General features: G+C 41.4%; 1 protein-coding gene across 1 annotated transcript; it reads right to left on the bottom strand.

The window, feature by feature from the left end:
• Positions 1 to 3,004: 3,004 nt before the first annotated feature.
• On the bottom strand, positions 3,005 to 13,064 carry LOC146138823 (uncharacterized). Its single transcript, XM_083393485.1, has 9 exons — positions 9,435 to 13,064; positions 8,336 to 8,420; positions 7,161 to 7,994; positions 6,702 to 6,923; positions 6,277 to 6,417; positions 5,780 to 5,962; positions 4,997 to 5,416; positions 4,509 to 4,632; positions 3,005 to 4,238 (listed from the first exon to the last, which is right to left on the bottom strand). The coding sequence occupies exons 1-9, from the start codon at positions 9,482 to 9,484 to the stop codon at positions 4,057 to 4,059; spliced, it is 2,241 nt and encodes a 746-aa protein (XP_083249611.1). The 5' UTR covers positions 9,485 to 13,064; the 3' UTR covers positions 3,005 to 4,056.
• Between the last annotated feature and the right edge of the window lie 1,291 nt (positions 13,065 to 14,355).

Below are 14,355 nucleotides of genomic sequence, written 5' to 3'. Positions count from 1 at the left end.
TTATCTTTATATAGTGCCATCAGATTACCCAAGTTAATAATGTTCGACACAGAATGTTATACAGGGCCGCAATCGTTCGGCCTTACAATTATCCGTCTCTTTATGAAAGAAGTTTGGTGACCTCTGCCTAATTTAAAGAAGCGAGAAATCGTATTAAGTCATCAGAACGCTCTTATATGAAACGTTAGTATAGAGACACTTTAATTTCGTATTGTGATATAAAGCATTATGTCGTATCGCATTTATTTCTACCTATATTGAAATAAATTTAGCAGAAAAATGAATTCTTTAAATTTACTTGTGAAAAAAAAACTGCACTGTCGTTTGATTGTCGACGTTAAAAGTGTGGCAGTATTAATGTGTTTAAACGTTAATTTTTCACCTCAATTTTCGAATTACCTTTTTTCAGCCTTTAAATATTTTTTATACCTTATAAAATATGCAAAAAAATAAAATCATCTATATATCTGTAGAGTTAGTCGTGCCACTGTTTTATCCAGATCATGTTTTAATTTTACAGTTTAATTCTTGTAGATTTTCACATGTAGTACTGCGTATATTCACGATTTCATGTGTATACGTTTTGTATGTAGAATTTAATTTTACCTGGTTTGGATCGTATTGAATTATCAAACTTTTCTTATAATCTTTAGTATTAAGTTTCGATTAGAGATTATTGCAATAAAATCCAAGAAACTTGTGACATTTGATCCGTGTCGCACTGTTTCGCCTGTTAAGTAGTTGTTAATTTTTCGTAACCTTTTTTAGTTTTAATTTTTGTAAGTGTTTATTTTCAAGCAATACATTTGCACTATTTTATTTAGAGCAGACCTGGGACAATATACGGCCCCGCCAAGCAATTTAATCATACCCGCGGCTTTATTTTGCCCAAAATACAAAGCCAAGCGAAAATAAGGGCGAGTTTCTGCTTGGTTGGAAGAATCTTGCCAGCCTTCTGGTGATAAGCATTTTTCTTCTTTTTTTGGACGCGCCCCTAAACTTAAATAATGTGTTCGTATCAACCTTACCATGTTAAGGCGACAAACAAGGCTATTAACAAGTAAATTAGTTAACAAAAAGTTGAGCCGAAGACGCAAAAGTTTTGTGGCATAAGATAGAGGGGAAAGAAAGTATAACGTTGGCCTGGGGGTTTAACATATATTTTACGATCTTATAATAGTGTCTGCTGACCTTAATTGCTAGCTTTGCTAAAGTTTCCTTCTTTAATAAACAACTAATGATTAAGTTGTTTTACTTCTTGTGCATTGCTAGTTGTGAGGCATACAAAGTTATCGGTCCATTGTTATAGGTTTACCAGTGTAAGAAAGGTCGAAGAGCACTACCCTAGAAAACCAGACCTTGAATAATAGCATAGGCACACGAAAGTTAAATTTTTATGTTATGTGAAATAATCTTTAGTGAAAAGCAAGGCTTTTTATAACACTTTTATAATAAATTAACTACATTTCCTCTAGCTGGCGCTAGATAGCTAGTTTAGTCGTTCGTTTGCTTGAACTAAAAATTAAATACAAAAACAAAAGCTGATTAAAAAGTAAACATGATTAAACTGCAAAAGATTAAATCATTTCCACAGCTTAATGGCGGCAGCCGCAATTACGTAAAAAGTTCACACGGAACACATAAAAGAAATACATAAACTTGGATAAATGATACTCATAATACAATAGCCATGTAACAAGGTTGAATTGATTAAGCCCATTTTGTCCAAAACACTTAAGTCAAGTCATTTGAAAATCGTAAATTAAGTCAAGTTGTCAACACTGCCTATTGGTATTGGGCTACTACAGTGGGTCAACCAATTTAAACAAAAGGCGATAAACGATCACACGAAAATACCAAAAACAGTCTTACCTTGTCTCTCCGTAAGAAAGTATCGTCAAATCATGAATATAAAGTCCACTTATTCTCCTTTGCCCTTTGTATTTTTAAGTCTATTACTTGTGCAGTTTTTGAACGATTCAACTCCACAAAATGTGGCTTCGCTTTTTTTCTTAAATGACATATTAAAAACCAAGAAACATTCTGACAAACTTCTTACTGGGGTTCCAAGAATAAACGTTTGTATCACCCAGTATTAATCAGTATATTCTTCTGTTTTTTATACTTTTGCCTGCATCCTTTAAAGTAGAAAGCTTTCCCAAATTGTCCAACTATAGGCCTACAAAGTGTTTAGAAAGACAGCGATTGAATTAAATGCTCTTGGCAGGGCGACTAATCAGAGTAATCAAGAAAAACAATAATTGCTACAGACATGCCTTAATCTAAACTTCATTCTGATTTTAATTACTTTTCAAGGTGAATAGCACATGGGTGGACTTTGCATGTGGATAAATTCTATCCCTATGAGTGGATTACTGTGTATTTAACGTATTTCAGTTACGTAAATGGGCCGAATACATGCTGTAGAGTTGGATTCAAACCCGGGACTCAATAAGGAAGAAGGCCGCACATTAACTACTGCTTGACAAATTAAATTCAGGTATATTCACCCTAAGTGTCGAGCCAACAAGTTCAAACTTAAACGACATAAACTAGGATGCACCATCTTCTAAAATCTAAATGAATCATAGATCATCTTTAAATCAACTCAGTCCTGCCTTCGCGTAGCGTATTACGTGTTTTTAGATACTGATCGAGTTAATAGGACATATGATTATTGTATCTAAACAAACTAAGTTTCGTTTTTTGTAAGTTTTTAACCATGCAGTCCTTGATTTCAGTTTACATTTCAATCTAACGTGAGAAGATCTAGCCTTGCGAATTCAGAATTCTGCCAACGCACCCTGTTGTGTAGCATATATATATATAACTAAACACTTTCTTCTTTCCTATAACTAATTGTCGTATCCATTCCTTGGAACTTGTTCTAACTGAGAGTTGAAAAGCAGCAGTCTGGGGTGTTGATCAAAGCGTTTCACCTTTATTGTAAGCCATTAGTGGTGAGCAACGGGCGCACAACATACGACAGCAACTCGTTGTGAAAAAAATTAAAACGGACACACAGGCATTGAACTTTACAGTACAAAAAAAAACAATTTTCAGAAACGCCGCATTCTCTCGCACAATTTGCTCACAATGACGAGGCACAAAAGCTCTTGGCGCGCACACAAAAACAAAAAGAAACAGTAACAAATAAAGGCATCTCTGTAAACGTACAACAACAACAACAACAAAGCGGCGGTCGCTATAAATTCTACAAAGCGTGGCAGTCGAAATCAGGACGGACGAAATTCAGCGAATGCACAGCGTATAATGTTATAGTGACAAAAAACGTTCGCAAATATGTCGAAACAATTCTTAGAAATGGTTTGCAGCGGCCGCCTGACCTTTTGTGACCTTGGGCCACGTGGAAATTTGCACAAAAAACGACGACTGCCCGAAAAAGGATACAAAATCGAAGGAACGTGTTTGCGGGAATACGGGCAAAAACTGCAAATGATCGTAACGATTCGTAACAAAAATACAGCAAAAAACTATGACGAGAAAAAGCTACGATTGGAAAATTGGTCGGAATCACGATTTTATGCTTGGCTTGTTAAACCAAAAGTCACACGCTCGATACAGTAGCTATTGGTCTAATCAAAAGTGTAAACAGCGTTTCTACGAATATGCTCTCATTAATGGTTTGAGCTCTACTGGTTTACAGTTAAAGATATCCGCGCTTGCGAATTTAAAAGCGCTATCGTTGCTAAGTCAAATCACAATGGCAAAAAAGAAGAAAATGTCATGGAATGCACCGTCCGGTATAATCAAGTCTTTGGATCACGAAAAGGAATTGTGGTTTGTTAAATTTTTTAAGCGATCAAAGCGGATTCAAATGGCGCAGATTGCAGTTTCAGCGACAGACGCATAAACCGAAATTATTTTCAGCAAATCAAGCTCAGTAACTTTAACTGTCCTTCTCCCAAACTTTGACCTTCAACTTGCAAACAACTCCCAGTTGTTCCTTTTCAATCTCTCCTCATCACAAACTCCTCCTCTCAAAAATCTTCCTCTCAACATCCGGTGGATATCTCTCTTTTCCGCGAAACCTTCTCACATCGTTTTCCGTCTCGCGGCCTTGTCCACGATTCCTGTGTCGTTACGCTTTTTAGCGGCCTTGATCGCACGAGAACCGCTCCGCTTTTTAGCATCGCGATCCGCCCTGAGTGTTTTCAGCTGCTGTTTTTCGAAGCGATTGGTTGGAGCCTCCCGCTTGTACGAGTTCAGGTAGAGATCTGACAAATAAAAGAAGAGGAGGTTAGACGACGTGAAAATATAGAATGCAAGATTTATTCAATCTGGGACTGTTTTTAATCAAACTGAGATAATGTATAAGATCCCCAAAATTCTAACTAATCTTAGGTTGTAGTGTTTCTTTTGTAAGCTATTATTTCACAAAAGGCATATCCAAACGTTTGTTCAGGACTTAACCAAACATAGATAACAAGTTTTCAAACCTGAGAGTAACTTTAAACACTTAAACCAGTTAAAAACAAGTTATTTACCTTCATCGGTTAGCACCGGTGTGTGCAGCAGGAAGTGCTGCAGTGAGGCGTCCTTGGGGTAGGGGGAGGCTATCTGCTTCCACTCCTCTAGGGGGCGCAAGAGATTCGACAACTGGCGCAGTTTCTTTGAAAAGAAGAAAAGGTTTAAATTTACAGCAAGCGAAAAACGAATAAAGAAATTCGTTTGAAACGTTTCCATGAGATTGGTTATATTCAAAACTAGTTTATATTTGGGCCTAATAGGATGTCAAAAATACGTTTTATTCTAATGCTACTAGCCTTTTACGTTTTCATTCAAGTTTTAATGCTTATGACGTCAATAATGCATATTGTTTTAGTGGAACTCGAGAACAATGGAAATAGCTTTTGAATTGGCTTTGATAATAATTTATTAGGTTTCTGAATGCGTTGTTTAGCTACAATGGAGCAAACATTTACTTTTCACACTTTATCTGCAAAAAACACAAGAAAGCGGAGTCGTTTCTCACCTCGAAGTTGATGCTTCCGTCCTTGTGCACTGTATGAATGGCGTGGTTTAAGAAGTAAACGTCCTTCACCATCAGCACCAAGAACGGAACGGTCAGACCGCCGTCCTGCATGCCGCGCCGGTCGAACTTGAAGTGCTTCTTGACGACCTTGAGCTTGGAGGGCGATGACGTTACTCCTGGTGACGTCACGGAACCGGGTGACGCGTCGTGGTCGCATTCAATGCCGGAGTCACCGTGTTGGGAACAAGTTGAGGTGACTGAGGCGACTGAGTGCTGGGAAATGATGGAATATCGGTTTGTTGCCTCCTGGTCGGGAGTTGGCTCCCGGCTCATCGGATTGACGGCGACGCGCGAAGATCCGATGCGAGAGGCGTAAATCGTCCGGTACTTCTGGAAGTTGTTGGCAGGGTCGAAGGCGTTCTGTAAAAAAAGCAAATGACTGTTCAGTTTATGGTTGTATAAAAAAATGTTGAAGTGTAAAGCTATAATTTTAGTTTGAAGTGTAGACCTGAATTTGTTGGTTGTAAGGCAATTGGGACGCAAACAAACGTAAAAGGGATGCAAACAAACGTAAAATAAGTTTTAAAGGTATTTATTTCAGGATTTAAATCGAGCCACCATAGCAAAAAAGGTAATATATATATATATATGTCAATGGATCAGAAATAGCTTTACTAAGTTATTTTAACAAATGTACACTTTGGATGAGCTGTCAATTGTTAACACGTTATGTTTAGTTTTTGATTGGACAACACAGTTTTTTTAGCATGAAAAGAAACGAACCTGCAGTTTGCTGAGTTCGGACAGCTTGAGTTTGTTCCAGGTTCTTTTAAGGCGGGTCACCGGTCCGAGACTGAGCCCGGTCAAAATGGCCATGGAAGAGTTGAAGTTGGAAAGCTCGAAACACCGGTTTGCGACTCGAGCGAACAGCGTAATCACGTGACGGGCACGTTTGCGTTTTCGGCACTGCAGAGTCAAAACAGACAGTTGTTAAAATTTGCATTAGCTTAACGTTTAAGTTGTAAGGTCGGTAAAAATGCATTGCTGTTAGAGTACAAGGTATGGTATTGTGTGGCCGCTATAATAAAGCAATTCTCTAATGGTGGTTATTGATTTATACGTTAGCTATAGCAAGATGGAGGGTTTTTGTAAAAATATTTCTACACAACTTAAATTTTAATGAACGAATTTTTCAACTTTTAAAGAATGAATTTTCTGGCTCTTTTCAGTTTTTAAATAGGACAAATACGACCATCAACTGAAAATGCAATTCGACTCACCATGCAGATGACCGTGGCCACGAGATGACTGAGCCGGTTGAACCAGCGAACACAAGCTCCCAGGTTAGTTCGAACGTCTTCTTCACCGTTTGCTGTGAAAAGCTGGAGGAATTCCTCGGCTCCAACGTGTTTCAGGAAGTCCTGGAAAACAAAAAAAGACAACGTTAGGCTTTTTAGTAAGTGTGATGGCTATGGGAGGTTTAAGCGTAAAAACGCAGATTTAGGGTGTTCTTTATTTGATTTTTCGGGCCTTTTTAAACATTAACTGAATAAAGCTTGGTTTGAAATGTCTTCATTAAGATGATGTCGATCTACTCGACCTTTTTGGCTTTGCAATTTATTATCTAGACTCGTACTATTGAATAAAAATAGAGTTAGCTTTACAAGGCGAGTTTAACTCGAACAGTTCCAAACTTCAAACGTACCACTTCGATCAAGCAGAGCTGCTGAGCCATCTGATTGACGTCGGCTGCGTTTTTCAGCCCGGTGATGGTCATCACCAGTTTGTCACGTGACTTGCGCGAGCAGTCGGCTCGCTGGAGGGCGTCCTCGAGGTCGGCGTCACAAAGATGCTGCTCGTAGCTCTCTTGCGCCGCCGCGCGACGAGAAATGCAGTCCATCACCTCAGTACAATTAGAAGAAAGAACCTGGGGAAGAAAATACGGAGAGAGTGGTTAATAACGGCAGTTTAGAAATTTGGTCGGTTTTATCTTTAAAATAAGGTGTGGTTGTTTAAGTGGGAGAGTCTATGCTAAAAAGCATTTAAAATTTATAAGCGAGTTGAGTTTTAATATATGTTTTTTTAACATCTTTGCAAAACTGGTTCCTAAAAATCTCCTCATATGTATTATTTTGTAAAAAGACGCTCTCTGTAGGATACTTACATGGTGGTCGCCCTGGCAGCTCCTGATCACGTCCTTAAGGGTCCACATCACCTTCTTGTTCCGAAAGTCGGCCGGGAAGTTGCGGACCCACTCGTGCAGCACGTGCACCAGTTGGCGCTTGCGGTTGCTTGCCTTGTGGTTGCCTGGCAACGCGGAGGAATGGCATTCGCACATGTCTTCTTCGTCTTCTTCCATATCCAGGATCATCCCGCTGTCGTTGCAAGGAGATGAGCTGCTAGGCTCTTCATCCTGGTGAAGAGGGACTTTGGTGGGAAGAGAGGAAGACTTGTGTCCTCGTTGAGGAGGATGTTGGTTGTTGTTGGACGTGTCCAGTACCTCGAACTCCAGCACTGCAGAGAGGATGCCAGAATCCCGGGACACTACGGACGAGCAGCGGTCGGCTCCGGAGGACACAACGTGCTCTGGAAGAGCCAAGGAGGAGTTTGTGGTAGAGGAAGATGCTCCTTCGCCTTGAGATCTCCTCCTCCCTCGCTTTCTCCTCCTGATGGTGTCTTCTCCGTCCGTGATGGAGTCCTCCGCGGGATTTGGGGAGCGAAAGTCCGTTCCACGCGGAAGAGGAACTGAAGATGATGGGGTTGCGATCTTCTCAGAGTCCGGGAAGGTCACGGATGCGCGGCTGGTGGAGAAAATAGCTGCGCTTCTTCTTTTGTGCATCTGTCGGCATTTGGAGCAGACGTTGCCGGCGCAAGTGTCCGGTTCATCAAGGATCTGATCCGAGACCTCCTCGTTGGCGAGCCGGTTCAGCTCGGTGAGGAGTTGATGAGGAGAGAGGAAGAGACGAGAGCCCAAGAGGAAAGAGTAGATGAACTCATCCTGAAGGAGGGCAAAAATTTAGATTAGCAACATTTTTTTTAGACATATTTTTTTTATTTTTGTCATTTTTTTGGTTTTATTATCTTGGTAATTGGTTTTGTGTTGGTCGGTTATTTCAAGTTGCAGTTCGATGATCATAAAAATATTGAACAAAAAATATTTAAGTATTAAACGCACTTTAAAACTAACAAGTTTTATTTTTGGGTTATTTTACGTTTAAATGGACAAATAATACGCATTGTAAGCGTAAAAGGGCTTAAATTGCGTTAAATCATATTAAACAATATCCACTTAGTGAAATTCCACTTAATAATCATGAAATTGCAAGCCGCTTTACTCACGTCTTTCTCGAGGTGTCGTTCGCTCAGCAGGTGGCGCAAGAGACCTTCCTGGTAGACAGTTTCGTCCATGAGACTTCCAGCCATGCTGCGATGGAAAAACAAGTAAATTAACGACCTGACGCGAAGTTTACGGGCGCATGAATCACTTTAAACAGGAACAGTTACTGAAAATGGCGAATGTAAGGCCTTAGGGCGATCTTGGATTGCGCAAACCGGTGTAAGACGCCGAATTGTTGCACGCTTTAGCTTCAGTGTTGAGCTGCTCTATTTTAATCCGGATACGAGCGGAGTTTTTTCGACACTGTTTTGGTTCCAATTTGATCGGGTTTACAGCAAGCTCGTGCGCCCGTGTACAGCTTAAACACGTCAATAGCGGCGTTTTTAGACGCCCGGCGGTCACAGGCATGCCTTAACACCAAGCCCGAGGCCGATTTTGCCGTTTGTTTTGGGCGCAGGGGATAATCGCGAACGCGCGAGCATCGGACGGCAAACAAACATGACAGCGCATCGGTGGAAGTTTAAAAAGCGAGCTTATCGCGATAAAAAGATGACTGACTGTGTCAGAATGGCCCGAGGGACGTTAACGCCGTCCTAAAGGCGCCATATGCAGGTGCGACGCTTGTATACAAAACAGGTCGAATTTGGCCTGGTTTAATCCCCCATATGCCACAGTGTGTACTGCGCTCTATGGTTTCCCGGCTACAGCGCGCCTGATTTTCGGAGGATTGGAGTTTATGTAACGCGCTAAGCCGCGACTCAGTGTCATGGAACACACGCACGATCGTTTGGGAAGAGATAAGGACAATAAATCGAGCGTTTCCAAAGGTTAGGCCCGATGCTCGCTCGCACACACAACGGCGCATTGTATGAGGCGTGACCGGGTAAAATTCTTATAGCGGACTTTAGAAAATTGATAGCACACTGCTCCATTCACAAAACCAAAGTTCATCTTTTTAACTTTTTTCAGGTCTCATTTACACGACCAACAAGTACAATAAAGTTACTAGTTTTTTTTTTAATATTCTATTGTTGAACAAATACCTCACAACCAGTTTTGAAACCAGCTGAAATACAGATCTAGTGTTTTTTAGCCACTTACCGAATTGTCGTTGTGTTTTGCTTCGCGTTTTTAGAGGAATAATCCAGCATTTAGTAAATCCGAGTGCGCTAGAAGTAGTAGCCACGGCAGGGTGGTTTCTTACACAATGAATAGTAGTTATAAATAAAGCAAAAAATCGACTGAAAAAAGAGAAAGAACTACGGTTAATTTCAATCTAAAACCAATAGAGTCCGATTTGACACGCAACTTTAAATGACAAACAGGGTAAAAATCGACTGAAAAGAAACAGAAAACGTTAAATCTTTAATCTAAAACCACCAGAGTAAAAACCCGATTTCTAATTCGTCTTGCGCTGTGAAAACCAACAACTCAAAAAGCCAAACAGGGCGAAAAATCGTCCAGCTGCCTCTTAGCGAGCCTTGTGCTCGCTTTACGGCGTCGCATTTGGGTCGCGTCGGCAATTAACGCGCCACTAAAGCTCGTTAACTATGTGCTTTCGGGTTTGGCCGTGACCGCCTAACTGCACTTGCAAGCCGTCGCGCCACGTAGCCACTATGGTAAGTTCGCCCGCGGTGCACAGGCCACCAATTTGTCCCACGGTGTCATCGAATAGCGTTCTGTTTATGCCTTGTGGCGCCCAGGCTCACGCGACGGCCTCGAAAACTCCTTGACGCAGTGGCGCTTTGGCCACTATTTGTTTGCCATCGTGAGATTTATATTATACACAATGTACGTCTAGTTAAAACTGGCTTGTTTCAGCAGTTTTTTTTTAAATGCGAACTATTTTGAAAAAAAAACTATTTTGAAAAGTGTCGTGGTGCTACTTACAGTCGAGATTGAAGTGTTTTAAAACACAACTGCCCCTTATCAGTTTAAAAATAGTTTGGCTACATTTTCCAGTCCCAAATATTCTGCTTTTTGTCACCCTAGAGGACAATTCTACACTTCAAATCAGCCAACCTTCAAATTAAAAATTGGGTAAAAAAGCGCCGGGCCGTTTTAAAGGGGCCTAGAAACCCAACACGCACGCAAGAGGGTAAATATAGGGGGTCAAAACAAGAGCTGTAAGAGCTGGCGGTTTAGCCTCCCAAGCGCACACAAACACACTATAGGGTTGGCTGGGTTGCTGAAGCTACGCCCAACTGCGCCCTACTATAAGCTACACACGCCAGCTGAGCTCTAAGCACTGACTGGGCGTTTAAGCGCCTAATTAAATCAACATGCCATTTGTTACTCTGCGGTCGACTCTACCAAATTGTGACGTCACACGACGAATTCGCTCGCCGTTCGAGGGTTGCTTTTTCCCTTGCGTTTCGCGATAAATTATGCATGCCGCAATCGCGATTTGGCCGAATCGCTTACGTTCGGGAAAAATAAAAAAACACCCGAATTTCGATTCTGACAAAAAAAGATGTTTATCGTCAACTGTAGAGTATTTACGGTAGTCTCAAATCGAAGGACATCCCTATAATGACGGATCGGTATTCGGGCGGAATGTCAAGCTTGTCAGCCGCCCAGATATTGTAAACATGGCTGGCGACTTGCGAAATACCTTGCTGAGCTATATGTGCTCTTTCTAATGTTCCTAGGCGTGTATTACATGGCGTACACACCTAAACCGCTTGAGCAATGTACACATACAGTCGGCGGACCTATGCTGAACTAAAGGCCGCGCTGACACTTCACATTTAGCGCGATTAAGTCAATAATACCAGTTCGCGCCTGTTAGAACTGGTTTGACTGTATGACGATGCTAAGGTTTACACAAAGTCGCCGACACATTTGTTTTGCTTACTCTGCGCAGTTATTATAACTTGGTCATTACAGTGTTGCCCTTTGTTACCACAACATTGCGTTCTAAACCGTGTTTTCGCCCGCTCTAAGCAACAGAGTAACAAAGCTTTGTGTCAGAATCACATAGAGCTACACTTCACATTCCCGGCCTAACTAGCACCTACAAATCGCGGCCCTTCATTTGCGCACAAAAGCTGATGCAAGTATCCATTGTGGAACCGTCATTCGAGCGAGAAGAGCCTTACAAAGAGGCAAGTGTATCAAGGCGCTGGTCTATTGTCGCCGCCACTTGGCAAAGTTCATTGTTGAGCGGCGCTGATCAACAAAAGGGCTTACTGGCGGCGATAATTGGATGAAGCGGAGTAATTAGAGGCCCGCTGGTTATTGTACGCGGCCCGTTCGATATCTACACCTGGCTACTGCTGGGATTTGGCCGAGATTCTGTCCCGGGCGACAATTTTGGAAAATAGAGTCAAGCTGAGCGCTCTTGGCAATGCAGGTGCTAATTTCCGACTCTATTATACTTGCCTTAAACACAAACCAAGTCCCACGCTAGAGAAATTTGCTTCTAATATTTAAACGAAAGATGAAACTTGATTTCGTTTGGGTGACAAAGACAAAAAAATCTTAACAGTAAGTCAATTGGTGAATTAAAATGTAGAAGTCTTCATACTGGGCCAAACATGGCGCGGTTGACAACACAGCAGCGCACCTGATCGAATTAAAACATGGCGCAAACGTATTGCTGTACAATACACAGCGAACTCCTGGTATCAGTTACGCTAAACAAAGGGACAGCAACCTCGCGTGACTTTACAATTCTTGAAATCCTGCCGTTGTCGCGATGACAGTCGTGCCTATTTTCGCGGAACGACAAGACAATAGCAGCGCAAACATAAGCCAAAAAACCTTGCGTAACAATTAAAGTCTATTCAGAATTGAAATTAATTCTAAAGCTTGAACACAAGAACTAAAATTAAAACTGTTTGGCAAACATAGGCCAAAACGGCGCTGGTTTAGAATCCTACAACAACGAACATTATTTGTTGGGGTAGGTTAAGCAACATTATTAAATAACAATACTTGAACCACCTTCACCCAATCACTAACCAACACCCTAACTCAAATATTGTTTGTTGCTTTATTAGAATAATTGTTTCAACGCTGTGGTAGGATTCTAGACCAGCGCTCAAAAAACCTTGCGTAATAATTAAAATCTATTCAGACTGGGAACTAATTTTAATGCTTGAACACAAGAACTACTGTAATTAAAACTGTTTTCAAGCGAATATACAAATAACAACGCGCCTTTAAAATCTCTTGTACAAATAGCGCTATACTGAACTGCGCCCTTGCGGCCTCAAAAACTGCAGGCGACCGCGGTTATAAATATTTAATGGAAAATATTCGAATGCGTTTGGACGATGTACGTTCAGCTAAATATAGGCGGCGATAGATACGAGTCTGTCGTCTTTGACTTAAAAACTTCTAGTTGCTTTGCTGTCGCAGACTTTAACAAAACAAGCGGACTGTCGCCCTTGAACAAACAACATGGAGCTTGTATAATGGTTAGCCAGGCACTAAAAAAACAAACTCCAGCCGGCTGACGCAATACACCTATAAATTAACTGTCAGTGTCCGTTGATGCACCAGTAATCCAAGTTTTCCAGGCGAAAAGTAATCCAAAAAAATTCAAGCTGTTTTACTGAACTGTACCACTAATTTTCAGTCGCCTAAATTTCAACTGTCCAGCTTCAAAGATCCTTGCGGGCGCGAAATAGCCACGCGAATCGGGAATTACAATTCCCAAAGGGCGGCCAGGTATAAATCCCAGCAGAAAAGGCAGCAAAGCAAAAGGCACATCAAGCAAAAAACGCGCACCTCGCTTTTCGACACTCAAAACCTTTTGACGGTTTGCGCTCGTCTCGGAGAAACAACAACTGCTCTCTCCACGCGCGAAGGAAAAAAGGCAAGTGACGTGCCCGCGAAAGAGCGCTCCTCCCTTTTTTCTCTCTCTCTTTTTTATCTTCTCTCGTTTGGGCTGGAAAGAGCAAACCGAATTTTCACGAGGCGATTTCGGGAAACTATTGTTCGACGCTGCGCGGTCTGTTTGCTTTCGGTGCGCGTTTCGCCAAAGCCTAGGGTCGTAAAGTCTTGCTTTTTCGTGTCACTGGCGTCAACAACAGGACACAATGGCCGACGCGGCCCTTTTTGCGCTGTTCACCTTCAACTAGCTTACACAGCAACGACTTGTTTTGACCAATTCGGTTTATTGCTAGCGCCATAAACTTACCCCTGTTTAGCGGACCGCAACTGGGGTACAAGGCAGTTTTGATTGTTTTCTGCTGGGCGAAAACATGTTTTCTAAGCGGGGTAGCCATAATTTACGCGAAACGCGTTTCTGTACCGTGTTTTAACTTTATCCAAACACTAGATTTCATTCAAAACTGAACTTTAACAACCGCAACTGGGGACCAAGGCAATAAGCCAGTTTCGTTGTTTTGTGCTGGGCGAAAACACGTTTTCTTAGCGGGGTAGCCACAGTTTTCGCGCGACTGTTTCTGTGACGTGCTTCAACATTGTTAAAAAACTCGATTTAATTTATTTCAACTTAAACGCTTTGAAACTTGAACAACCGCAACTGGGCTACACCTGCAGGCAAGCAGTTTTCGTTGTTTCTCCTCAGCGTAACTTGTATTTTTACAGTGAAGATCATGAGGTATTGGCGAAACGTTTGTAAACAAGAAAATGACGACTTTATCGAAAAATGGCTCAAGTATTTTTATCGATTCAATTCACGAATCCCAAGCACGATAAGTTTTCTGCGCACATCATTATGCCAACAGGCGCCGGTATTAATTTATGACATAACGGAATATTACCATGGTTTTGATATTTAGTTATTTTGGAAAAAAATAATTTTAGCCAAAAACTGGGTTTAATTCATCGCCTTGTTCAATCTACACCCATTTCGAATATTCACAACATCTTCACACTCATTTCCTAAACTTTTTATTCTGCGGATTAAAACATAAAACCATTTTCCATTTCGAACACCCTGCTAAGTTTTTAATTCATAGTAAGACAAGCGTAAGCGCTTGTGCCACGCATATATATGTAACATTGGAAAAAAACGCCAACATAAATCGCATTCTTTCCAACTTAC

This window comes from Ascidiella aspersa, chromosome 7 (genome assembly GCF_963924565.1).
Source record: "Ascidiella aspersa chromosome 7, kaAscAspe10.2, whole genome shotgun sequence".
NCBI lineage: Eukaryota > Metazoa > Chordata > Ascidiacea > Phlebobranchia > Ascidiidae > Ascidiella > Ascidiella aspersa.
The sequence above is the reverse complement of the archived record's forward strand: the minus strand, read 5'-3'. Positions and strand labels throughout refer to the sequence as shown.

What these genes read in the sequence shown, in the direction of transcription:
- LOC146138823 (XM_083393485.1), bottom strand. Translation starts at nt 9,484, where the DNA reads ATGCTGGATTATTCCTCTAAAAACGCGAAGCAAAACACAACGACAATT. An exon ending in AGCTCTGCTTGATCGAAGTG is followed by an intron (nt 6,418 to 6,701) that starts GTACGTTTGAAG and finishes TTTGTTTTCCAG; the next exon opens with GACTTCCTGAAACACGTTGG. An exon ending in ACCGGTGCTAACCGATGAAG is followed by an intron (nt 4,239 to 4,508) that starts GTAAATAACTTG and finishes TTTATTTGTCAG; the next exon opens with ATCTCTACCTGAACTCGTAC.